The following is a 26,820-nucleotide window of genomic DNA, read 5'->3' on the forward strand; positions in this document are numbered from 1 at the left end:
AATGGCAGCCCCACTGCCTCCCAGGTCCTCTGGTTCTGTCCCTGAAGGCAGCCAGCTCCCTCCCACCCCTGACCCTTCCCAGCTCCCTTGCTTTACTCCATTCCCATCCTCTGGGGCCCCTGTGGCAGGAATGGAAGGCAGTGATTTCGAGAAGAGCCCCTACTTAGGAGTCCGTGACTGACTGACGCTTGACTTGTGGCCTGGCCACTTATTGGCTGTGCGACCCAGTGAAGATCACTCTGTCTTCCTGAGCCTTCCTTTTCATGCTCTGTAGAATGGGGAGCTGCTGTAAGAGCCCCACTCCAAGAAGTTTTGAGAACGTGAAGCGAGCTAGCGTGTGAGAAGGCCCAGCATAGACTCCGGGATTCCCACCTGAAGCTGGTCGTACCCTAGTGAGGCCGATCCCCACGGAAGAGGGGAAACCACATGTGGTCTCTGGAACGTGTCCACGTGCTGGGGGCCCAGGGCACCCGTGGAGGAGAAATAGTGAAGCTTCCTGCAAGAGGGGCCATTTGAGTGAGGGCTTGGGAGGAATATCAGGCAGAAGTTGCCGCATGGGCAGATGCAGGAGGGGTGAAGAGAAGGAATTATGAGTCATTTGCAGGAAGGTCAGTGGGGAGGGGAGGGGAGGGGGCAGGAGAGGACTGAATGCCTCATTCAAGGGGTTAATTTCTTTTTTTTTTTAAGTTTTGTTTTATTTATTTTGAGAGAGAGAGCGAGTAGGGGAGGGGCAGAGAAAGAGGGAAAGAGAGAATCCCAAGCAGGCTCCACGCCATCAGTGCAGAGCCAGATGGGGGGCTTGAACTCACGAACTGGGAGATCATGACCTGAGCGGAAACCAAGAGTTGGACACTTAACCAACTGAGCCACCCAGTCACCCCTCAAGGGGTTAATTTCTAAAGACACATGCCCACATAACCTCAGGGTAGTCACTTCACCTCTCTGAGCCTCAGTTTCTTCATATGACTACATGCCAATTGCCTGTCTCACAGGGCTGTGAGGGTTTCGTTCTTGCCAAGAGCTCCCAGAACTGGCCCAGAAGTGCCCGGTGAACCGTTTGTTGTCATTGTTTTTTATACTGCTGTTAACTTAGCTCTGATGTTTTGCTTCATCTCTGTGTTCTTTTTTGATTTCTTGAATATTCTGATTGGCTCAGCTGGGGTCAGGTGGCTCTCCCTGATCCAAACAGCTGGAGCTGGAGGGAGAAACCAGGGTCAGGCGGTCCAGAGGGACAGGGGCCAGAAATGTAGATTCTCTCAGATACCCTGGAGAGGGTGACAGGTCCCTACAAGTGCCTGCCAGACTTAGGGGGTGGGACTAGGACCTTGGGAACTGGGTGATCTACCAGGAGCTTAGAGTACCGCTGCTGGCCAGAAATGTGACTGGGGCACATGCCTGCCACCCATAGACTTAGCCACGACATGAGTGTCCAGCAAGAAACACTGAAGCTGGGCATTACCCGTGAAAATCTGCTTCCCCCTCATTCTTCTGGAAGTGCTCACAGCAGACAGGTCACAGCAGGAAACACAGAATATTTTCACAACTGAGAAAATTACATCCCGTGTTTCCCCCTCCCCTGTAAGTTAGGCTAACAGCCCCACGTGGAGAGAGACGTGCCTTGGAGTACAGTAGGGCAGCAGCTGGTCACTACCGCCAACAAGAAGTCTGTGCATGGGGCTCCTGGGTGACTCGGTTGAGCAACCGACTTCGGCTCAGGTCATGATCTCGCGATTTTGGGAGTTCGAGCCCCGCGTCCGGCTCTGTGCTGACAACTCGGAGCCTGGAGCCTGCTTCGAATTCTGTGTCTCCCCCTCTCTCTGCCCCTCCCCTGCTCATGCTCTGTGTCTCTCTCTCTCTCTCTCTCTCAATAATAAGTAAATGTTTAAAAAAGATAAAAAAAAAAGTCTGTGTGTGCGGTAAGCTGCAGAGATCGGAGTGGTCAGTCACAGCAGCAGAGACAGCGGGGTAGAGACTAACACGCCTGGCGTATAGGAAGCACCAGCTCAGTAGTAGCGAGTCCTGGGACTGTTTGCTCGGCGACAGAACAGTGGACCTAGCTGATGTTGCCACAGGAGAATTAAAGAACTTCAGGTGACTGTAAGCAAGATAGGAATGTATTTCTCCTTCGTTTTCTCGCTGGAGCATGAGCTGTGTAGCATCAACAGGAAGACCCCAGAGTTAAGGACCCAGGCTCCTTCCATCTTGTCGCTCTGCCATCCGGAAGGCGCGGCAGCCACCTGGTCTCCGTGGTTGAAGATGCTCACTAGTCCCCCTCCCTGAGTCTGGGGACCAGCCAGGGAGAAGGGGGCTGGGAAAGGGGGCTGTGCTCCCCCCTTAAAGGCACAACACCGGATGTGCACATCCAGAATGTTCCTTTCCCATTCCTCAGAAGGAGGTTGTGGGCCACACCCAGCCCCAAGGGAGGCTGGGAAATGGTATTGGGAGACAACTAGCAGTCCTTGCTAAGATACTAAGATACCACGGGGATGTGGCGCCTCCATTTGGTGACAAATCGCATTGCTGATGCAGTAAGCCGCACACCACCAGCCGTGGGGGTGGGGAGGCAGAGGCTGCCCCTCTCCCCCCTCCTCTTCCCCCCTCCCCCCGGAGCCCGGGATTCAAGGTGAGAATCCTCCAGGGCAGGTCCCTTGCTTGGGCCAAGGAGTTGGCAGCATGCTGGCCAGCTACCTCCCGCCCCTTGATTGTGCCCAGAGCAGCCCCACAGGGGCCCTCTCCATCTCCCAGTCCTTCCCCCGGGCCTGCAGAGAGCGACTCTCAGGCTCTCAGACCATATGGTCGTTTCTCTCACCCCCACACTGCAACCCTGGGCTGGACCCGGTTCTGTCGGTACCATGAAGTCCAATGCCAGCTTCCAGATCTTGAATAAAGGGCTTTGTAAACTGTAAAGACGAAGGAAGAAGGCCCGCGGGGGGTGAGTGACATGCCCATGGTCACCCGGCTTGATGAGGTGTCAAGTCACCCCAGTTCGCCCTCCCCCATCTCGGGGAGCCAGGACTGCAGCTCTAGGGCTTGGTACCCAGACCCAGGACAGGAGCGCGGCGGGAAGTCAGCCAGACACTCAGCAAAGGAGCCGGGGCGCTAGTGGACAGGAGCGCACTCGGAGAAGCCCGGGCGCCGCGGGCAGGGGGAAGGCCGTGGCCGGCGATGGCGCCACCTGGTGGCGAAGTTCCGCACCTGCGCCCGCCCGCCTCGCCGGTGCAGAGAGCCGCCGAGTTTGCGGCGGAGAAGCGGGGCAGGTCCCGGCGGAGAGCCGACTCCCCTCCGGGAGATCCTGGGGGCGCACGTGTCCTCCCGGGGCCTCATCCGGAACCCGGGTCACTGGCCTCCGGCCTCAAGGATGAGCTTCCTTGCAAACCATAGGTTGCCTCCGATAGAAAGGACTCGGCCTTGGGTGGCTAAATTGGTGAAGCGTCAGCTTCGGCTCAGATCCTGATCTCACGGTTAGTGGGTTTGAGCCCAGGTCCGGTTCTGCGCTGTGCGGAGCCTGCTAGGGATTCTCTCTGCCCCTCCCCTCCTTGTGTTTCCTTCCTCTCTCTCTCTCTCTCTCTCTCTCTCTCTCTCTCTCTCTCTCTCTCAAAAAAAAAAAAAAAAAAAAAAAAAAAAAAAAAAAAAAAAAAAAAGGACTCGGCCCTGGGGAAGCCGTGCTGCGTGGGAAGGGACGACACAAAACTGTGTCAGAGCTGTAGGGACAAAACCCGGTGAGGTGTGGGGGTGGAAGGTGGAGTCATATTTACCCGGCGGCGTGGGAGCCCCTTCCAGGCGCTGCTGAAACGCGGGCTCCTGTATCCGCAGCACAGGAAACTGAGGCACAGAGACCCAAAATGGTAAGTGACAGAGCTGAGCTGGACCCCAGGACTGCCTGATCTAAACCCAAACTCTGGCCCTGGATTACTTGCCCGGGCTCTGCTGTGCCCTCCGCATCCCAAGCTTGCCTAGCCCAACCCCTAGCTTGGGCATCCAGGCCAAGCCTGGAGAAGTTTGCCTTTATATCACCGGCCACAAACCTGGGATGTTGTGTGATGACCATTTCACCATGGCAAGGGGACCAGAGGCCCAGGGAGCTCCCTCACAAGTGCCCTCTCCGCCCTCCACTTGGGATGCTGGAGATGTAGAGGGCAGCCAGACCAGTGGTGTCTGTATCGGCTCATGTTAGGGAACTGACCAAGGAGGTAGCCGGCCGCAGGGGGACCTCCAGGGCAGGTGCCTCCCTCCCTGTGTCATTGGCCCACAGGTTCCATATTGGATGCCAGGTGTAATGCAAAAGCTTCGTGGGGGTTGGGGGGAGTTCCTCATTTGCATTTCTTTAGCAGTGTCCCTGAGTTTCTGGACAGACTCTCAGCAACACCAGGGGTTCCTGGAAAGTGCGAATTAAGGATAAGTGTTCTATCATAGGAAGAAAGGAATTTTGGTTCTGATACAATCTGATTAAATCTCCACTTGCCTTTTGGTGAAACTCTCACTGAGAATCTAATACACCTCTGGGAAGGGGCAGGAAACCAATGTCCAGCTCAGTAAACTTGCAGGAAATGGACTCCCATTTAATCTCCACCAGTCAAGAAACAGAACACTGCCAGCAGGCCCAGAAGGCCCGTGGCCCTTTCTCTTTGGCCAAAAGCACACACAACCTAGAATAGGTTTAGTTTCTTTGTTTCTTTTAATGTTTATTTATTTATTTTTGAGAGAGAGCGCGAGTGAGCACGAGCAGGGAAGGGGCAGACAGGGGAAAACAGAATCCAAAGCAGGCTCCAGGCTCTGAGCTGTCAGCACAGAGCCCCACACGGGGCCTGAACCCACGAACCCTGAGATCATGATCTGAGCCAAAGTCAGGACACTTAGCCAACTGAGCCACCGAGGCCCCAATTTCGTTTTTTAAAACAGCTACAGTTGAGGGGCACCTGGGTAGCTTAGTTGGTCTTGATCTCAGTTGAAGTCATGATCTTATAGTTCATGAGTTGGAGCCCCACATCGGGCTCTGTGCTGATGGTGTGGAGCCTGCTTTGGATTCTGTCTCTCCTTCTCTGCCCCTTCCCTGCTTGGGCTCTCTCTCTCAAAAATAAATAAATAATGATAACAGTAATAAAAGTTAACTAAAAAAACTTTAAGAAAGTGAATTTTTTCTACTATTGGAAAATAAGCACCTTTGGTGGGAAGAGGAACAGCTTTGAATGATTTTTAAATTTGATTACATTGGGGCACCTGGGTGGCTCAGTCGGTTAGGCATCCGACTTTGGCTCAGGTCATGATCTTGCTGTTCGTGGGTTCTAGCCTCTTGAAGACTCTTCCCTGTCTGGTTCATCTCTGGTTCACCTTCGAATCCTCCTCAAGACGTGAGGAGGATTTTGCAAATGTGTGGGAGGAATTTGTCAGTGTTTGGCCGCCTTCCTCCCTGCCTCTCTAGTCTACTTGGGGCCCGGGATGGGGGTGCTCCTCAGTTGGGCCGTAGGGCGTCTCGGCGGGGAGGCAGCGCCGTGCTCCCTTCGCTGAAGCTGAGGGAGTGAAGTCCTCCCTCTATCGCCCTGGGAGTTTGCTGCCCAGCCTCTTGAGCGGCCTGGACTCTGGCCCGCTGTCCGGGCAGGTCCTCCAGCTCCCACAGAGACTGAAAGGACACCCCACGCACAAGTGAAACCAGTAATCGCTGGGTTCATAGGCCAAGTAAGCGCAGCTGCAACTTTTTGTCCTGACCTTTCCCACCTGCCCTCAGACGCCCCTGCCTTGGCCTTCAGGGAGGCCGCTGGGAGGAGAACCAAGGGGAGTGCAGTGACAGTCCAAGCAGCCATCTACGCTCTGTCCTGGGACTGTCCCCAGGGCTCTGCCCCGATGAGGGGGCCACCACCCTGCAGCGCCTAGGGACACAGTTTGTGGTTTCAGCGTGGACAGACATCCCTTGGTGAGCACTTCTTGTGTGACGGCCCCTGAGCTTATTTCTTCCTCCCCTTTGGTTGCCTGTAATTAGGGGGTTTTCGGTCCCTTAACCTCCTTCGCTTGAGAAAATACTGACTAGAAGGCCTTTCGGTTCAGTTGGTGAGGTCTCGACTTCTGGGGAGGAACCAACGTTCGCAGAGGCACCCTGGGCTTCATGTGGTTTGTCCGTTGCTGCGGCTGTTGGTATCTTTGGATACAACCGGCTGTGTTCTCGTTGGGAAGTGGGAAATGAAGTTTGATTCCCGAATGCAGCCCTTCCGGGCTGTGTTCTCCAACACTGGGCAGTCTCCTTTTGCAGCACTTCTTGGCCACAGTGTTTGTTAGATTTTAGAGAAAAATGACCAATGAGTGGATCCATAGACTATGATATTTGAAAATTTGGCCTTTAGGGGTGCCTGGGTGGCTCAGTCGGTTGAGCGTCCGACTTCGGCTCAGGTCATGATCTCGAAGTTTGTGAGTTTGAGCCCCTCATCGGGCCCTGTGCTGACCGCTCAGAGCCTGGAGCCTGCTTCGGATTCTGTGTCTCCCTCTCTGCCCTGCCCCGGCTTGTGCGCGCTCGTGCTCTCTCTCGCTCTCTCAGAAATAATAAGTGAATAAACTTGAAAAAAAGAAAAGAAAATTTGGCGTTTAAATTTTTATTTGGATCTTGTGTATTTGTATCCATGTATGCTGTAAATGTGAGCTGTCTCCTCTTCCTCTGGGTGGTGGTGTTAAAATTAATTTGTAAAAGAGCTCTATTTAGTTGATTTAAAGGCAAGTGCTTGTTAGGGGCACCTGGGTGGCTCAGTCAGTTAAGCATCCGACTCCTGATTTGGGCTCAGGTCATGATTTCACAGTGCGTGGTTTCGAGCCCTGCATTGGGCTCTGTGCTGACAGTGCGGAGCCTGCTTGGGATTCTCTCTCCCTCTCTCTCTCTGCCCCTTCTTGTGCACTCTCTCTCTCTCTCTCTCAAAGTAAGTAAACAAACTTAAAAAAAAAAAATAAAGGCAAGTGCTTGTAAGAACTGGGTATTCTAAGACTCAAGTTCACATAATTTGGGGAAATATTTGACAGAGCTAATTTAGGATTGTTGGTTTAATGAAAACATCTTTTTAGAGTTAGCGCTAGATGCAGAACTTCTGTTCTACTATGTTTACTGCAAGTCAGGCAGGTTCAGGTTATCTCTATTGCCAAATTTGTTAGAAAAAGGGAAAAAGAACCTTACAACTTTGATGCCTCCTTAAAGTCTTAGGCGTAATCCAAACATGATTACTGAGAACAAATAAACAGACGTAAATAATTACTAAACAGGTTTATCTGCTTCTTGCTCCTGTTACAGAAAACCTATAACAACAAACAGTTCACAATGACTACTTTTCACTAGAAACTAAGGTTTTTAAGAGTTAAGAATAGATATAATCATGATTACAGAAATAATAAGGGAAACAACTCGGGGTGCCTGGGTGGCTCAGTCGGTTAAGCGTCCAACTTCAGCTCAGGTTATGATCTCATGGTTCATGAGTTCAAGCCCAGCATCGGGCTCTGTGCTGATGGCTCAGAGCCTGGAGCTTGCTTCGGATTCTGTGTCTCCCTCTCTCTCTGCCCCTCCCCTGCTTGCATTCTCTCTCTCTCTCTCTCTCTCTCTCTCTCTCTCTCTCTCTCTCAAAAATAACATTAAAACAAGAAGAAAAAGGAAAGTGAGATCGGTTATTTCAAGAGGGAAGACTTAGGACAAAATCTGAATGTCAAAAGCACAGTTGTAGAAGGTTTGTGAGAAGGGCGTCTCTGAAGAATGTTGTTGCGGTTGGGACTGAGAAAGGTTATGGAGTCTATAAAGCTTATTAAGGAGTGATCAGCCCCCAGGGAAGGGAAAGGTGAGCAAGAAAGCAGCACCAGGTAGACGCTGAGAGGTGATACACCAGCAGAAGCTTCAGCTGATTCCCTGAAATTGGATCCAAAAGTTGGATTCTCCTTCAGAACCATCTTAAATGGGGGCAAAGAGCTGGAATTTTATACTCTCCTATTGGATAGTCATTGGATGTGACCACCGAAGAAGAGGACATGACCTTGGCAAGGCAGCTTTCTTCAGTCAAGTCCATCCCTGATGGCGCCTGACTGCTGAGATTGCTGGCCGCGTTCCCACAGTTGAAAGCCCTTCGTTCCTGGTGGAGATTCTGGTCAGCACGTCCCAACACGCACAGCTCAGATCCACACAGCGCCCTGTGTATCCTGGTCCCAGTAAGCATATATCAGCATGGGGGGTGACAGGGTAGGAAAAAGGAGGGACTGCATACATTTTTTAAAGCTTCATCTTATTGTTGGAGGTGCCTGGCTGGCTCAGTTGGTGAAGCATGAGATTCTTGATCTCAGGGTCATGAGTTTGAGCCCCACGTTTACTTAAAGTAGAGTTTACTTTAAAACAAACATATTTTAAAAAAATTCATTTTGTTGGAAGGGATGAGGTTTAATATCAGAAATACACCAGGATAAGACTGGATTTTTTTCTCTCTCTCTCTGTTAAAATGATAGTTTTTGGGGCACCTGGCTGGCTCAGTCAGTGGGACATGAGACTCTTGATCTCAGGGTCATGAGTTCAAGGCTCACATTGGGTGTAGAGATTACTCAAAAATAAAATCTTTAAAAAAATGATATTTTTCTTAGCTATTGGTCTACTCGTAATAAGAAATCGTAAACAAAGGTTTCTCTTTACTTTTAACGTAATCTTCCTAGAAAAAGTTTTCCGTGTTTTGCCCTAGGGTCTTTGATTACTTAAAGCTGAATCTTCTCAATATTAAAAGAGCTAAGTTTTGCTAACAACTATATAACTCTCTGTGTTTGCCTTTGAATCTCTTAATGCCACTTTAGCTAAATAGATAATTAAGATTATTAAGTTTTGTAATGATCCGTAATCCTATTCAGTCCTGTGCTTTAAAACATTCTGAGATTTCTGACAGATTTCCTAAAATTTAACTTCTAAATGAAGTGTCTCATTTTCTTTACTAATTAGGCTTATTTGGTATGTCAAATTATATGGGCAGCATCGTCAAATAAGTGATGATAGACCTTCAGAGGTGATATTGCATGGGTGAATGCTCTAACTGTTCCAGAAATTCCTAAGGTTTTGATATGCCCTGGTTTAACGTCATCACTTGTAATTCTAATGATTAAAGTGTTGTGTGTCACAGAAGTACCCAAATTTCCTTGTCATTCGCATCATAATGAACTCTAACCAGATCTTTGGCCACCGTCGGTGTTGAGTCCTTTGTCATTTGTGGTCGTTGTTTGGCTCTGATGCTCGCAAAAGTGTTTCAGCTTTAAGGAGATTCATACAGAGGACTCTTGACAAATACAGCTCTCTGACAATTTCCGGAACTAATGGGAAGACTGCATTCGAACAGAATAATAAGAGGGGACTGGGTGAACTGAGGAAGGTGAGTTGTTTGATCAAAGTCTCAAATGCTAAGAAGGTTCTTGAAATAATGACAAATGCATGTTCCTTTTGTACATTGGAGAAGATTTTGTTAGCAAGAGCGAAAGACAGAAAACAAAGGCTTCCAAGGACGGGTGTCAGCATGGAGCATTTGCCATCCAAGAGACTGAAGCTAAAAACCTGTTTAAACTCATTGTCAGCTCGCTTCGCCATGTCCTTTTTGCTCATGAACTTGTTAAACAGGTTTGGCATTAGCACCCTTTGGGGGCAGCCAAAAATATGCAGATGACAAAAACAGAATGCCCATTTGAAGAGACCCATGTGTCCTTGTTGCTGGAGATCCAGGCTTGGGAAAGTGCCCAGTGCTACAGGCAGTACTCGGCATTACTCCATGCGGTGTGTTTGACTGTAACTCTTTGAACAGCTAGTTATTCTGGAGATGTTGCTTTGGGAGCTGGTGCCCTGGTGTTTGGCGATCAACGTATTTGTGGAATAGATGAATTTGACAAGATAGGTAATCAACATGAAACCTTGTTAGATTATGGAGCAGCAAGGTGTGGAGGCAGATGTGGTTTGTAGCCTCCCTGCCAGAACTTCCAGGATTCTGCTGCAAGTCTGGCTGGAGGGTGCCTGGCTGGCTTGGTCAGAAAAGCATGCAACTCTGGATCTCGGGGTCGTGAGTTCAAGCCCCACATCGGGTGTAGAGTTTCCTCAAAATAAATAAAGACAAACAGCCTCTGAGAATTTTTAAAATTAAGTTTATTTATCTTCTCAAGAGAGATCGCGAGTGAGGGTGGGGCAGAGAGAAAGAGGGAGCAGAGAATCCCAAGCAGGCTCCGCACTTGTCAGCGCAGAGGCTGACGTGGGCCTTGATCTCACGAACTGTGAGATCATGACCTAAGCCGAAACCAAGAGTTGGATGCTTACCCGACTCAGTCACCCAGGCGCCCCAACTTCTGAGGATTTAAAAAGGGAGAGAGCCTTGCAGTCCAGATTTGACTTGGTCTTTCTGTTGTTACACTAGAAGTGAGAAACATGCCCATTTACTGTCTGAACGTGTGATTTACTATGCTAAGAGCTGGAAAGCAGAGAACCATGGTCATTTGAATGGTCCAGATTCAAATACTTCTGTACTTGAAGGGGTTTCATTCATTCATTCTTTTTTTTTATTTTAATGTTTATTTATTCTTGAGAGAGAGAGAGAATGTGAGCGAGCAGGGAAGGGGCGCAGAGAGAGGGAGGCAAAATCAGAAGCAGGTTCCTCGCTGTCAGCGCGGAGCAGGACACAGGGCTTCAACCCAACCAAGATCATGACCTGAGTGGAAGTCAGATGCTCAAGAGACTGAGCCACCGGCGCCCCCTTGAAGTGGCTTCTGATACAACATTATCAGGAAGATTAAAGGTGCTTCCTGGAGGAACCCTGGATACAATCCCCCACCAGCTGTGGAGAAGGTACACTGGCTATGCTCTGCGGTATGTCCGTCTGAGACGATCTCCAGATGCTGCTCGAATTCCTCAAGACTTTTACCTTGAGCTCTGGAAACAGAGCCAGTGGTTAGATGGCTCACCAGTCACTACGAGGCAGCTGGAGTCTCTGATTTGTCTACATCAGGTTCTATGCCAGCAGTGCAGAGCCTGCTTGGGGTTCTCTCTCTGCCCTTCCCTCACTCTCCCTCCCTCTCTCTCTCTCCAAATAAATAAATTAAAAAAAAAAAAAACAACAACTTAAAAAAAAAAAAGGCCCAAAGGTTTACCACCTTCAAACTGGTACACCGTGTAAAAGGACTACCAAGCTAGGACCTCCTGGGAGGTGCTAAAAAGAATTAATTATTGAAGAATTGGAAAAAAATAAGCGCCCCCCCCCCAACTTCTGGAAGATGATACCCCAAAAGTAATGTAATAGGGAAAGGTGTTGATTTATATTTTTTTATGATTCTTGTTTGAAACATTGCTGGTTCTCTAATGTTTGCTCTTCCATATTTAAGAAAAAATTTTTGTTTTAAGCTATCTATGACTTACAGAAATTGGTAAAATATTCCTTTGTAAACAAACATAAAATATAAATATTTTCCTCCCTACTCCATCCCTCCAAAATTCAGAAACTCTCAGTGCATATTCTTATATTCTCATGGCAACATAAGTATTTACATAAGTTCAATAAGGCCCTGTTCTCCTTCTGACAAGACAGTTGGAAACGTTAGATTACCAAGACTTTGGCTGGAATGTCCTATTTGAGACAGACATGCGGAGACTCACATATGACAGGCAGCTCTCAGGAACTAAGGGTGACTTGATGGCACCAATGAACCCTTTGGAAAAATTGGCCGGGTAGCTTTTGCTTACAGGGTTGCTGGTAGCCTTATCAGGCGAGTAAAGAAGGTCACTTCTTAGCGGGTACGGGGACCTCAGGATACTTTGGGAACCTTCAGAAGAGAGGACTTCATCTGAAACTATAGGCATTGCAGGCAGACTCTGAGGGCAAGTATTTGGCTTGGCTGTTTGGTCTTGAGAGGCTGTTAAGTTCCAGCAAAGCTGAAAAGAGGCTGAAAAGTTCCAGCCAAGCAGAGGAAAACAAAATAAAAGACAAAAACCCCCGATATGGCCAGTCACATTCTCGCCACCCTTATGTAAATAATTAGGCCGACTTTGTTAAAGCTGGACAAAATAAATTCGTCTTAATTTGCCTATCTTTGGAAATGAGGGTGATTTTAGAGAAATTATGCGTCAGTAACATACCTTTGTAGATGTTCGATCAACTGAGTGTTGTTTGCCTGTAAAGCTGGGCTGGACTCTGAATTCTGGTTTCCTCGAATATCTGGCTATGACTCTCCAAACTGAGGTGTCCAGTCTTCTTCCATTCTCTTGACTTGGCATCACTGGGAACTGAAACCGCCCTTTTTCCTGAAGCCCTGCAGACTGAAGCCAGACGACTTGAGGTAAACTCCAGAGAAACTGTCACAACGGCCCGTGTTGAGACCTATTTGCTAATTCCTATAGACACCTTTACAGGTTGGGTTGAAGCTTCTCTGTGCATCCAGAGGAGGCCTCGGAAGCTGTCAAAACACTTTTAAATGAAATAATTCCTACATTTGGATTGCCACTAACAATTCAGAGTGACAAGGGAGTGGCATGTATGGTGAAAGTCACACTAAGTGTCCAATGCCTTGGCCATTCAGTGGAAATCACATGCTCCCTGGAAAAAATGAACCCTGTACTTAAACGAACTTTGGGAAGGGGAGCCTGGATGGCTCAGTCGGTTAAGCATCCAACTCTTGGTTTCAGCTCAGGTCTTGATCTCGTAGTTTGTCGAGTTCGAGGCCCACATCGGGCTCCGGGCTGACAGCATGGAGCCTGCTTGGGATTCTCTGTCTCCCTCCCCCGCTCGTGCTATTCTGTCTCTCTCAAATAAGTAAACTTAAAAAAAAAATTAAAAAAAAAAAACCGACTTTGGCAAAAATTTGCCAAGAAACCACTTGGGAAAGAGCTTTGCTGGTTGCCCCGCTTTGGGTAAGAATAACCTCTAGAAGTAAGTATGGTGTAAGCCTGTTATAAAATATTATATGGAAGACACTTTCTATACTCTTCATGACTTAGGAGTTCCTGATGGGGCTCGCATTAGGAAATTGGATCCTATCAGGTACATTCAACCATTGGGAAATACTCTAAGTTTGCTTCTGGCAGGTTGATGTACCCCCCTGTCCCACATGTGCCCTTACACTGCCTGAACATGCTAGAGGCTGGTGTCACTGAACACCTGAGAGAGTGGGCACCTGGAGTACCAATCCAACCTCACTGGACGGGACCTCTTATGAGGTGCTGTTGACCCCCCATTCTTCAGTGAGCTTACGGAGAATTAAGTGGATTTACCACCACATTGAGCTGGTTCCACAAGAATCCACAGTTTCCCGGCACCCTGTCAAGGAGAACATCAAAAAGGATCCTGCTTGGACTAGTGATGGAACTGAAACTACTATTTTGGGGAGCTGGTCCCAAGAAATCAAAGGATATTTCTAAATACATAAAGTTTCTGTTCCTCTAACCCTGATCTAACCCCATTTCAGCTGGAAGTAACTAGAGTGGTCATTGTCCCAATTCCCGCATGAGTGAGGGATGATCAAAAGACAGCAGGGATTGAAACCCGTAACCAACAGCATTAATAAGCATAGGTGCAACCCTTTACCAAGACCTTTCTGTTTGCCCTTAAATACCCCTCCTTCCTCCTCCAGGGAGACAGAGTGGAACCTCGCCCTCTGGTCTCTTCGTTGGGCTGCCTCTCGCTTAAACCCTTTCCTTGCTGCACACTCCCTGTCTCAGTGATTGGCTTTGCTGTGTATCAGGCAAATGAACTTCGGTTTGGTTACACTTGGGACATGATGGTTGTCCTGTAGCTTAATGATAGGTGGCCTGCGGAGCCATCTTTTAAAATATCAGCTTCAATGAGGTATTATTTAGGTCATTAAAATTCACCCGTGAAGGAGGGAAGGAATGGTAAGGTCAGCCAAGGCCTTCTGACTGGTATAATAAGACTATACCAATGTTTATATCTGTATTGTTAGAGACATCATGTATCCATTTATATATTTTAAATAGTTTTCTTTCCCCTTTTCCTCATTATCGTATATAGGCTCTGGTTAAATTTACCATTTAGTATGGGGGTCAGCAAATTTTCTATAAGGAGACCACAAAATTATAAACACCCTGTCCCCCTCACCCCCAAATGAGCCATGAGTCAGTTTTTTAGAATCTGAGAGCTATTAAATGTTTGTTACAATGATTTGCCTCTGCTGCCCACAGACCGTTCACATACGAACATGGCTGGGCACCAACGGTGGCCAGTGCGGCTCAAATTTGTAGAACTTCCATGCATCGTGAAATATTTTTTTCAACCATTTAAAAATGTAAAATTTAGGGGCACCTGGGTGGCTCAGTTGGTTAAATGTCTGAGACTTTGGCTCTGGTCATGATCTCACACTTTGTGAGTTCAAGCCCCCTATAGAGCTCTGTGCTGACAGCACAGAGCCTGCTTTGGATCCTCTGGCCCCCTCTCTCTCCGTTCCTCCCTCTACCTCAAAAATAAACATTAAAAAAATGTAAAATTCATTCTTAGCTCAAGGGCCCTATTAAAAATAGGCAGTAGGCTGGATTTAGGGATATCCTGTGTTTCATTGACCTTCCTTTAGTCCATAGGCTGCAGGATACAAACAAGGGGTAACTAACAGAACTAGAAATGTGTAAATTACCTGAGGGGTTTTGTAGATACTGGGGAGATAGTAGGTTGACTCCCTGGACTTAAAATAAAAATTAGCAGACTTTTTAGGTTTGAGAAAAAGTAGAATTCCCATATACGCCTCCCCTCTTCCCCCCCTCTTGTTAACATCTTGCATTGGTGTGGTACATTTGTTATGGTTGGTGAACCAATAATGATGCAGTATTATTAACCAGAATCCATACTTTACATTAGGGTTTGCTATGTTGTACATTCGATGGGTTTTGATAAATGCGTCATGTCACATATTCATCGCTACAGTATCCTACAGGATAGTTTCACTGCCCTAGAAATGCCCTGGGCCCCCTGAGTCCCTCCTTCCCTTATCCCTGAACCCCTGGCAACCACTAATCTTTTTACTGCCTCTACAGTGTTGCCTTCTCCGAATATCATATAGTTGGAATCTCTCAGTCCATGGGCTTTCAGATCAGCTTCTTTCACTTAGTGATAGTAACACTTAAGGCTCTTCCATGTCTTTCAGTGGCTTGATGGCTCATTTCCTGGCATTGAGTGACACCCCATTGTAGGTGGTACCACCATTTATCTGTTTTTCCACCCATTGAAGGATATCTTGGTTTCTTCCAGTTTTGACAATTATGCATAGAGCTGCTATAAACATTCACGTGCAGGTTTTTGTGTGGACATATGTTTTCAACTCATTTGGGTAAGTAGGAGCGTGATTGCTGGCTGGTAATTATGAGTACATTTAGGTTTGTGGGAAACTGCCAAAGTGGTGGTACCATTTTGCATTCCCTTCAGCAGTGAGTTCCTGTTGTTCTACATCCTTGTCAGCGTTTGGTGTTGTCAGTGTTTTGGATCTTGGCCATTCTGATAGGCATGTATTGGTATCTCAGTATTGCTTTACTTTGCATTTCCTTGGTGACATATGAGGTTGAACATCCTGTCATTGGTTCCTTTGCCATCTGTATGTCTTCTTTGGTGAAGTGTCTGTTCAGATCTTTTGCTTCCTTTTTAATTGGGTGTTTGTTTTCTTACTGTTTTAAGAGTTGTGTGTGTTGGATACAAGTCCTGTGTTGGATACGTGTGTAGTTTGCAAATATTTTCTTCTAGTTTGTCACTTGTCTTTCTACTCTTTCAGCAGTGCCTTTCACAGAGCAGAAGTTTTTTTAAGTTACTATTAATAAGGCCTAGTTTGCCAGTTTTTTGTGTGAGTTGTGCTATTAGTGTTGTATCTAAAAAGTTATTGTCAAGGGGCGCCTGACTGGATAAGCAGGTGGAGCATGTGACTCAATGTCGGGGTTGTGTTTGAGCACCATGTTGGGTGTAGAGATTACTTAAATGAAAATAAACAAAAAGTCATTGCCAAATGCAAGGTCACCTAGATTTTTTTCCCTATCTTGTAGCAGCTTTGTGTTCCATATTCAGGTCTATAATCCATTTTGAGTTAATTGTTTTTGTGAAAAGTGTAAGATCTGTGTCCGGGTTCATTTTTGTCCATGTAGATATGCATTTGTTCCAGCACCATCTGTTGAAAAGGGCATCCTTTCTGTATTGAATTGCCTTTGCTCTTTGCCAAATATCAGTTGACGAAATTTGTGTGGGTCTGTTTCTAGGCTCTCTATTCCACTGATGTATTTTATGGTTTTTTTGTTTTGTTTTGTTTGTTTGTTAGTTTCTTTAGCCAGTACAACTCTGTCTTGATCACTAAAACTTATAGTCAGCCTTGAAGTTAGTTAGAATCAGTCCTCTGACTTTGTTCTTCTACCTCAATATTGTGTTGACTATTCTTGCTCTCCCCTTGCTTCTTTCCACATAAATTTTATTTTTATTTTTATTTTTTTTTTACATTTATTTATTTTTGAGACAGAGAGAGACAGAGCATGAGCAGGGGAGGGTCAGAGAGAGTGGGAGACACAGAATCCGAAACAGGCTCCAGGCTCTGAGCTGTCAGCTCAGAGTCCGATGACGGGCTCGAACTCACATACCGCAAGATCATGACCTGAGCCGAAGTCAGACGCCCAACCGACTGAGCCACCCAGGCACCCCTCCACATAAATTTTAAAATCAGTTTGTTGATATCCTCAAAATAACTTGCTAGGATTTTGATTTGGTTGAACTGACACTTTAATAATATTGAGTCCTTCTATCCATGAACATGGAATATCTCTCCATTTATTTAGATCTTTGACTTCTTCCACTGGAGATCTTGTACATATTCAGTTAGATTTATATACATAAGTATTCCATTGGGGGGGGTCCTAATGTAAGGTTTTTTGTTTTTTTTTTTAATTTCAAATTGTTCATTGCAATTGACTTTTGTGTATTAATCTTGTATCCTAAAAACAGCTTGATTTAGTGGCAGGAGTTTTTCTGTGAATTCTTTAGGACTTTTTACAAAGATCATATCATTTGTGAATAAATACAGTTTTATTTCTTCCTTCTCAATCTGTACCTTTTATTTCCTTTTATTGTCTTATTGTATTACTTAGGACTTCCAGTATCATATTGACTAGGAGTGGTGAGAGGGGATATCCTTGCCTTGTTGCTGATCTTGGGGGAAAGCATCTAGTTTCTCACCATTAAGTATGAGGTTAGCTGTAGGTCTATTCGTAGATTTATCAAGTTGAGGAGGTACTCTTCCATTTTTTTTTTTTAAGTTTATTTATTTTGAGAGAAAGAGAGAGGGAGAGAGCACAAGCAGGGGAGGGGCAGAGAGAGAGGGAGAAAGAGAGAATCCCAAGCAGGTTCTGCACTGTCAGCATGGAGCCGGTTACGGGGCTCAAACTCACGAAATGTGAGATCATGACCTGAGCAGAAACCAAGAGTCGGATGCTTAACTGACTGAGCCACCCAGGTGCCCTGGGAATCTTCTATTCCTAGTTGACTGTGAGTTTTTGTCATGAATGAGTATTAGATTTCTTAAATGCCTTTTCTGCACCTATTGGTATGCTCATGTCATTTTTCTTCTTTAGCCTGTCATGTGATGGATTACTTTAATTGAATTTTGAATATTAGTCTTGCATACATGGAATAGCTGTTTGTGGTATATAATTCTTTTAATGCAATATTGGATTCTATTTGCTACAATTTTGTTGAGGATTTTTGTATCTATGTTCATAAATATTGGTCTGTAGTTTCCCTATCTTGCAATGTCTTTGTCTGGTTTTGGTATTGGGGTAATTTTGGTCTCAAAAAATGAGTTAGGAAGCATTTCCTGAGCATCTATTTTCTGGAAGAGATTGAGAACTGGTATTTCTTTTCTTAAATGTTTAATAGAATCCCCCAGCGAACCATCTGGCTCTGGTGCTTTCTGTTTTGGAAGGCTATTAATAATTGATTTGATTTCTTTAATAGATATAGGCCTATTCAGATTATTTCTATGTCAGTTTTGGTAGATTGTTTTTCAAGGAATTGTTCCGTCTCCTCTAGATTATCAGATTTGTGGAGATAGTTGTTCATAATATTCTTTTATTATCCTTTTAATGTCCCAGGATTGTAGCAATGGCCTCTTTCATTTCTGATAGTAATAATTTGTGTCTTTTATTGGTTAGCCTGGCTAGAAGTTTATTAATAAAAAAAAAATCATTGATTTTTTTTTCTCTACTGATTTTGTTTTCAATTTCATTGATTTCTGCTCTAATCCTTCTGCTTACTTTGGATTTAATTTGTTCTTTTTCTAGTTTCCTAAGGCAGAAGCTTTATTGATTTTAGGCCTTTTCTTTTCTTTTCTTCCCCTCCCCTCCCCTCCCCTCCCCTCCCCTCTCCTCTCCTCTCCTTTCCTGTAGGCTCCATGCCCAATATGGGGATCGAACCCATGACCCTGAGATCAAGAGTCATATGCTTCACCAACTGAGCCAGACAGGGACCCCTCTTCTTTTCTAATAGGTGCATTTAATGCTCTAAGTTTTCCTCTAAGGACTGCTTTTGCTGCATCCCACAAATCTTAGGTTTTATTTTCATTTCGTTCAAAATCTTTCTCTTGAGACTTCTTTGACTCATGTGTTATTCAGAACTGTGTTGTTTAGTCTCCAGGTATTTGGGGGACTTCCCAGCTATCTTTCTGTTATTGATTTCCAATTTAATTCCATTATGGTCTGAGAACATATTTAACATGATATCATTCTTTTGATTTAAAAAAAAAAAAAAAAAGCATTTTGTAGGGGAGGCAGAGAGAGGATCCCAAGCAGGCTCTGTGCTATCAGTGCAGGGCCTGACATGGGGCCCAAACTCATGAACTATGAGATCATGACCTGAGCTGAAACCAAGAGTTGGACACTTAACTTACTGAGCCACCCAGGTGCCCCTCTTTTAAATTTGTTAAGGTTTGTTTTATGGCCCAGAATGTGGTCTATTATGGTGAGTGTTGCATGTAAGCTTGAGAAGAATGTGTATTCTGTATTTTGAGTTGAAGTATTTTGTCAATTAGATTGAGTTCATTGATGACACTGTTTAGTTCAACTATGTCCTTACTGATTTTCTGCCTGCTGGGTCTGTCACTTATTGAGAGGGATGTTGAAGTCTTCAGCTGTGATAGTTGGATTTGTCTCTTTCTTCTTGCAGTTTTAGGGACTTTTTACCCCATGTATTTGATGCTTTCTTAGGTGCGTATACATGAAGGATTTTTACATCTTCTTAGAGAAGTGACTTCCTTATTGTCTTTTATTTAATCATTGATATCTGATTATTTTTTATTTTTTTCCAGTAAGGGGGGGGTTGTTTTGTTTAAAAATCATTTTATTTTTGGGGCACCTGGGTGGCTCAGTTGGTTGAGCGTCCAACTTTGGCTCAGGTCACGATCTTGCCGTTTCTGAGTTTGAGTCCCGCATCGGACTCTGTGCTGACAGCTCAGAGCCTGGAGCCTGTTTCGGACTCTGTGTCTCCCGCTCTGCCTCTCCCCCACTCGCACTCTGTCTCTCTCTCAAAAATAAATGTTAAGAAAACTTAAAAAAAAATCATTTTATTTTTCATTGTAAGTGTACTCCTTAATCCCCATCCCCTACTTCTCCCATCCCTTCCCCACCCACCTCCCCTCTGATAAACATCAGTTTATTTCCTATAGTTAAGAGTCTATTTCTTGGTTTGTCTCTCTCTCCGTTTTCCTTTGTTTTTTAAATTCCACCTATGTGTGAGATCATATGTTTGTCTTTCTCTGACTTTCTTTGCTTAGCATTACACTCTAGCTCCATCCACATCGTTGCAAATGGCAAGATTTCATTCTTTTTTTTTTATGGCCGGATATTCGTGTGTGTGTGTGTGTGTGTGTGTGCGTGCGCTCACGCGCACGTCACATCTGTATCCATTCATACATCAACGGATACTTGAACTGCTTCCATAGTTTGGCTATTGTAAATAATACTGCAATAAACATCGGGGTGCATGTATCCCTAGTGTTTTTGTATTTTTTGGGTAAATACCCAGTAGTGTGATTATTGGATCATAGGGCAGTTCTATTTTTAACTTTTTGAGGAAGTTCCACACTGTTTTCCACAGTGGCTGCACCAGTTTGTATCCTCAGCAATAGTGCACAAGGGTTCCTTTTTCTCCACATCCTTGCCAATGCTTGTTTCTTGTGTTTTTGATTTTAGCCATTTTGACAGGTTTGAGGTGATAGGTCATTGTAGTTTTGATTTGCATTTTCCTGATGAGTGATGAAACATCCTTTCATGTGTCTGTTGACCATATGGAGGTCTTCTTTGGAGATATGTCTGTTCATGTTTCCTGTTCATTTTTAATTGGATTATTTGGTTTTGGGGTAGTGAGTTGTACCAGTTCTTTATGTATTTTGGATACTAACCCTTTATTGAATAGGTTGTTTGCAAATATATTCTTGCATTCAGTAGGTCACCTTTTGTCAATGGTTTCCTTTGCTGTACAGAAACTTTATTTTATATGTAGCCTCAATAGTTTTTGCTTTTATTTCCCATGCCTGAGGAGACATTTAGGAAGATGTTACTACAGCTGATGTCAGATTACTACTGCCTGTGCTCTCTTCAAGGATTTTTATGGTTTCAGATCTCACATTTAGGCCTTTCATCCATTTTGAGTTTGTATTTGCGTATAGCGTAGGAAAGTGGTCTAGTTTCAGACTTTTACCTGTGGCTGTTCAGTTTTCCCAATACTATTTGCTTTAAAGACTTCTTCCCATTGTATATCCATTTATTCCTTTGTTGAAGATTAACTGACCATACAATTGTGGGTTTATTTCTGGGTTTTACATTCTGTTCGATTGAGCAGTTGGTCTATTTTTTGGTGTAATTGTAAATGGGATTGTTTTCTTAATTTCACTTTCTGCTGCTTCATTATTAGCGTACAGAAATCCAATAGATTTCTGTAATCAACTTTGGATCCTGTGACTTTACTGAATTCACCTGTCAGCTCTTGTAGTTCTTTGGTGGAGTCTTTAGGGCTTTCTCTATATTGTTATCATGTCATCTGTAAATATTTTACTCCTTCCTTATCAATTTGGATGCCTTTTATTTCTTTAAAAATTTTTTTCTTAGTGTTTATTTTTGACACACACACACACACACACACACACACACACACACACAATCCGAAGCATCCGAAGCAGGCACCAGGCTCTGACATGTCAGTATAGAGCCTGATGCCGGGCTCGAATCCACGAACCATTGAGATCATGACCTGAGCCGAAGTTGGACGCTCAACCGACTGAGCCACCCAGGCACCCTGCCTTTGATTTGTGTTGTCTAATTGCTGTGGCTAGGATTTCCAATACTATGTTGATAAAAGTGAGAATGGGTATCATTCTCTTGTTACTGACCTTAGAGGAAAGCTGTTTTTTCGTCAATGAGTATGATGTTGGTTATGGGTTTTTCATATAAGGCTTTTTATGTTGAGGTATATTCCCTCCACACCTACTGTGCAGAGGGTTTTTTTTCTTGTCATGAATAGATGCTGTACTTTGTAAATGCTTTCTCTACATCTGTTGAAATCAACATATGGTTTTTATCCTCTTGATAAGCAATCACAACCGATTTGCAAATATCAAACCACTTGCATCCTGGGAATAAATGCCACTGGTTGGTTGTATGTAACTCTTAATATTGTTGGATTTAGTTTGCTAAAATTTTGTTGAGGACTTTTGCTTCAATATTCATGAGACATTGGCCTGTAGTTCCTTTTTGCAGTGTCTATCTGGTTTTGGTGCCAGGATGATACTGGTCTTATAAAATGAATTTGGAAGTTTTCCTTCCTCTTGTATTTTTTGCAATAGCTTGAGAAAATCTCAATGTTTGGTAGAATTCACCTGGGATGAATGAATTATTGATATAATTTATAATCTACCACATTTGTTGCTACTTTCTACTTGTCCTTGTTTTGTTACATTTTTGTCTTCCATTTTTTGGGGTGGGAGAGGGACAAGAGGAGATTAAGTATGGAAAAAAGGTATGTGTGGACTTTGAGCATCCAAAGAGGTTATAGAGGAGCTTTGTATTTCTTTGGCTGCTTCCTACTTTGGGGAAATTTCTTACTGACTGCATTTATTGCAGGCATCAATGCACATTTCCCACTGTAGGAGCTAAAATGAGCCATCCTTCTCTTCACTCCTTGGCATCTAGAATGTGGGACGATGACCGGGGCTTAGACAAATGGGTGCCCCCAGGCAGGCCTTGATCAAACGATGGGACAGTTAAAATTCACAGAAGCGGGCCAGTGGCATTGTCCTGCAGCAACTTAGAAATTGTTCCAGGAAAGCAGATGGTCTTGTAGAAATCCTGCGTGACTTAACCTAAATTCAAATCCTAGCTGTTGTTAACTTCAAATCTTCCTGTAATTATACCACAAGTGATGAAATTTTACAAGGAAGGAGAACCTGAGAAATCGAAAAATTAAGCCTAGCTTTGTCACTAGCTATACATTGGGCAAATCACTGCACGTTTCTTGAGTTTTTGTCTTCACCTTTTAAAATGGGATTACGGGGGCGCCTGCGTGGCGCAGTCGGTTAAGCGTCCGACTTCAGACAGGTCACGATCTCGCGGTCCATGAGTTCGAGCCCCGCGTCGGGCTCTGGGCTGATGGCTCAGAGCCTGGAGCCTGTTTCCGATTCTGTGTCTCCCTCTCTCTCTGCCCCTCCCCCGTTCATGCTCTCTCTCTGTCCCAAAAATAAATAAACGTTGAAAAAAAAAATAAAAAAAAATGGGATTACGTACGAACGTACATAAAAGCACCTAGCTCATAGCAGGTGCAGGTCGACAAATGAATCAAATTCAGGGCCTTCCTCTTTCAGCTTCCCAAGCTCATTCTTCCCTTGGGCCATGGTAGATGAGGTCAGGGAGAAAAGGCAAACACTATGCAACTTTACCCTCAAATGTTATTGTGGTCTCCGGTTGACCTTTTCTAAGGGGTGGCAAGGGTGCTTTGCCTTGAATGCTGGCCCAGTATCTGGTTCACAGAAGGCACTTAGTACTGATACCATCATGAGGCAAGCCCTGGGATCCTAGTCTATAAACATGTTCTGTAAGAGGGGCCTTCTCAGTCCTTTCATACACTATTCCCAGTGCCTGGCATACAGAAGGCACACACTCTGATATTATCCAAACACTGCCGGGGGCAGGACAAGTTCACCTGCAACTGAACCTCACAATACTGACCCCAGGGTGGTGTGAGAACAAGATGAAACAGGTTTGTGAAAGTATTCATCTCTGGTGCATGCCTGGAACCCAACAGATGAGTTTCCATCTGTCTCTTGATTTTTAACTTTTTAATATAAATGAATTTAAAATTGCTGGGGGAAAAACAAATGCCAATCCCTTCTATGTGCAAACGGAATTTCCATCCTTTACACTCTTTCCATGTGCTAATAAATTCATTTGGTTAGAACTAATGTGCCCGCGACATTTGAGTGAGTGCTTCCCAATGCTCGTGTAAATGACAGGGTGAAATTATACAAACGTGACGGAACTATGTTTAGAATATGGATGAACAGGAAAAAGCCTGGAAGGGAATTTGGAAAGAGCTGCTGTTAGGGATAGTAAAATTAAGTTGACTTTTTAAAAATTGGGCTTAAAAATTTTTTAACTTGTGAAAGAAAAAAAGCCCAAAGAAACGTCCCCGTCTTTATATTAGGGAATGAATGTTGGATTCTCCTCACCTACTGGAGACCAACATGAGGTCTGAGGCCGTGGGAATTCTGATTGGGAGCTACCATCTTGTCATGATGACGCAAGAATGGAGGGAAAGCTCCAGGGGGTTTGAGGTTCCAGTCCCTGAAGTTCCACGTTTCCCAAACTGAACTCGCTCAACTTCGTCTTTCCCATTTCTCAGGCTTCACGAACACCTCTGACACTCCTTTCCCCAGGTCACCTACTGAACCCTTCTCTGTCGCCTCCTGCCTTGTTCAGGTCCCACATCACCTGCAATTACGTTGACCCTTAATGCAGGGATTAGGGGCAGTGTCCCCTTTACAGTAAAAAATCTGCATATAACCTGACTCTCCCCAACTACTAATAGTCTACTGTTGATGGGAAGTCAGTGAACCCGTATCTTGTATATGTGTTATATACTGAATTCACACAGTAAAGCAAGCCACAGAAATATTAAGAAAATCACAAGGAAAACACAGAGTACTGTATCAAAACCCAGGTATGCATGGGCCTGCAGTTCTCAGCCATGCTGCTCAAGGGTCAACTGTATTGCCTCTCGGATTGCTGGTGTCCATGCATTTGGGCTCCCAGAATGCACGTCAGACCAACCTTGCAGCACCTAGCTGTACAACCCTTACCCTCCTGTTTAAATATTTCCTTTGTTCCCAATGTTTATAGGACAAAGACCAAATTCCTCCTCCTGGTATCGAAAGCACCGTGACCCAATCCATCTGCCAAACTTGATTCTTATTCCCGATCATCACACCCCACATTCCCTGGGCACCTTGCCCTGTGCTTTCCCAACTCCGTGGGTTGGCGCACAGATGTTTTTTTTTGTTTTTTGTTTTTTTTTACAGGAATGCCTTCCACCCCCACCTCTCTAGAGGTTCAGCCTAAGTGCTAGCTCAAGAGATCTCTGGACTGAGATGAAGTTACAACTCCCTCCTCCAAGTGCCTGCTTTGCTCGGATGCCTCAGTAGTCCTTTAGGGGCCGAGACCAGATTGGAAAGCACCGTGCCTCTGTTCCTTTCTTCAGGGCCAGGCCAGACAAGTAATGCAGAGAACGAGGGGAACAAAGGTAATCCAGTATCGTTTTTCTTCCTGGCTTTTGGTCAGTCCAAATCCTAAGGCGATGAGGTATGTCGCGTCACATTCACGGTGAGAAGTGCAACGAACGGTCTAGAGGAGAGCGCTGTTTGTGAAGAAACCATCTGGTGATGCTCTGAGTTCCCTACCTGACCCGTCTCTCATCAGCCTGGCCATAAATAAGCTTCTTGCGAGGAAGGACTGTAAATTCCTAAGAAATCTGCCTTTATTCTGTTGGGTGAGAAAAATCCTTTTAGGAACAAAGGGCGGCTCCCTACCCATGCATGGGTGACCTCCAGGAACAAAACAGCCATGACACGAACTTTTTATGCTGAGAAAAGAAATTAGCAAGATAACTCAGGAAATGCAACTCGGATTCAAACACCATGAAATCTTGTCAAGCAAAAATAGTCTTTATTCAAATTTAATGGAAACAGGGGTCACTATACTTTGCAAGACGGGGAAAAATAAAATTAAAAAAAATTCTTTTCTTTTCTTTTTTAATATAAAACAATATAATCACAATACCAGAATATGGAACTCTACAGTTTATTTCCTATGGGTTACTGCAGGTATCAATTTTCCTCGACTGTGCTATTCACAACTTTGTTAAGTCCAAAAGTATGAAACCAAAGTGGTAGGAAACTTAAGACTTAGCACTTTCACTAAATGGCAAACATCAAAGGGCATCAATTCGAGGGCAAAAATGGCCGAACTCACCGTACCTACCTATGTCACCGTTCCAGCCTGAAAGCCATCCAGGTACTGAGCTCCCTGTGGGAAAGGCCAGGCCTGAGAGCCGAGGCGTTTTGGATATTCTACTGTGGGCCAGGAGTAAAGGGGGTTTTCAAAGAGAAGATTGTTTTCAGTCGAGCAGGAAGGCCTGGCGCCAGGAGGCTTTACGGAGAGGAAGCACTTAGATTTAACAATTGTAGACACACCATTAGGGGAGTTAAAAATGTACAGCAGTGACGTATGTTCTACTTCGATCACTTGTGCTACGGCTACCAAACATGTACAAAAGACTTCTCGGGGAGTTCCAGCTGTGGTCGTAGCCAGTTAGGACCGCGAGTGGGACCTGGATCTAGACCGAGAGGGCGATCTGGACGCAGACCTGGATCTGGACTTGGACCGAGACCGGGTTTTTGAAGCGGACTTCGATCTGGAGCGTGATTCTGACGGAGGGTTCGGTTTGGACTTGGAATTGGACCTCGACCGGGACCGGGTCTCCTGATGGGCACCGGCATCCGCGCTCTCCCCTCGGCCCTCCCTCGGGCCGGACTCGGCCTTCGCGTGCTCGCGCTCCTTGGAGGCGGAGCGGGAGCGCGACCTGGACTGGGAGCGCTCGGCGTCCTCCTTCTTCTTCTTCTTGCCGCTGCCCGACTTGCTGTCTCGCTTGCCGCCCCGCTTTCTGCTCCTCTCGCTCTTGCTGTGGCTGCGGCTCCGGCTGCGGCTCTCCTCCCTGCTCCTCTTCCTCCCCTTCCTCTTGTCCTTGCTTTTGCTGCGGCTGCGGCTGCGGCTGCCTCCTTTGCTGCGGCTGCGGCTGCGGCTGCGGCTCTTGTGCAGGCCCTTCTCCTGGCTCCGGCTCTTCTCCTTGCTTCTGCTTCTGCTCACGCTCGCCCGCTTCTCCTCCGCTCGCCTCTCCTGACTCCTGCTTCGACTTTTACTCTTGCTTTTGTGCCGACTGGGACTCCGGCTCTTGGACTTGCCGGCGTTGTCGCTGTTCTGGATCTTCTCTTCGGCCTGGTCTTTACTCTTGCTGCGGCGCTTGTCCGCGCTGCGGCTGCGGCTGCGGCTCTTGTCCTTGCTGGGGCTCCGGCTTTTCTCCTTCTTGCTGCGGCTGCGGCTCTGGCTGCGGCTGCGGCTCTTGCTCCGGGAACGGGAGCCCGACCTGAGGAGACACGGGGATCGGGGTCACGGGCGACCTCATGCCTCACGCCGCTTGTGACAACAGGAGACTAACGCGAAGCGTATGGCTTGCGGTGGCCAAGGACCGCTTTCTGAACCCCGATTCCCATCCTGAGCTGGAAAACCCGGGCTGAGGGAAGACT

The 26,820-nt window shown here is 45.6% G+C and overlaps 1 protein-coding gene, 1 long non-coding RNA gene and 1 pseudogene across 2 annotated transcripts in view; 2 read left to right on the forward strand and 1 right to left on the reverse strand.

The window, feature by feature from the left end:
* Positions 1–3,634: 3,634 nt before the first annotated feature.
* Positions 3,635–25,271, forward strand: LOC123379537. Its single transcript, XR_006584099.1, has 2 exons — positions 3,635–5,908; positions 24,541–25,271. It is a non-coding gene; the product is annotated as an uncharacterized LOC123379537 (long non-coding RNA).
* On the forward strand, positions 7,592–10,081 carry LOC123379536 (annotated as a pseudogene).
* The window catches only part of SRSF4 (serine and arginine rich splicing factor 4), a 28,442-nt gene continuing 26,788 nt past the window's right edge, over positions 25,167–26,820 (reverse strand). The window contains exon 6 of the mRNA XM_003989779.5: positions 25,167–26,660. Coding sequence (XP_003989828.1) covers positions 25,829–26,660 — 832 coding nt within the window. The 3' untranslated portion in view covers positions 25,167–25,828. The remainder of the gene's footprint in view (positions 26,661–26,820) is intronic.

This window comes from Felis catus, chromosome C1, assembly GCF_018350175.1.
Source record: "Felis catus isolate Fca126 chromosome C1, F.catus_Fca126_mat1.0, whole genome shotgun sequence".
Taxonomy (NCBI): Eukaryota; Metazoa; Chordata; class Mammalia; order Carnivora; family Felidae; genus Felis; species Felis catus.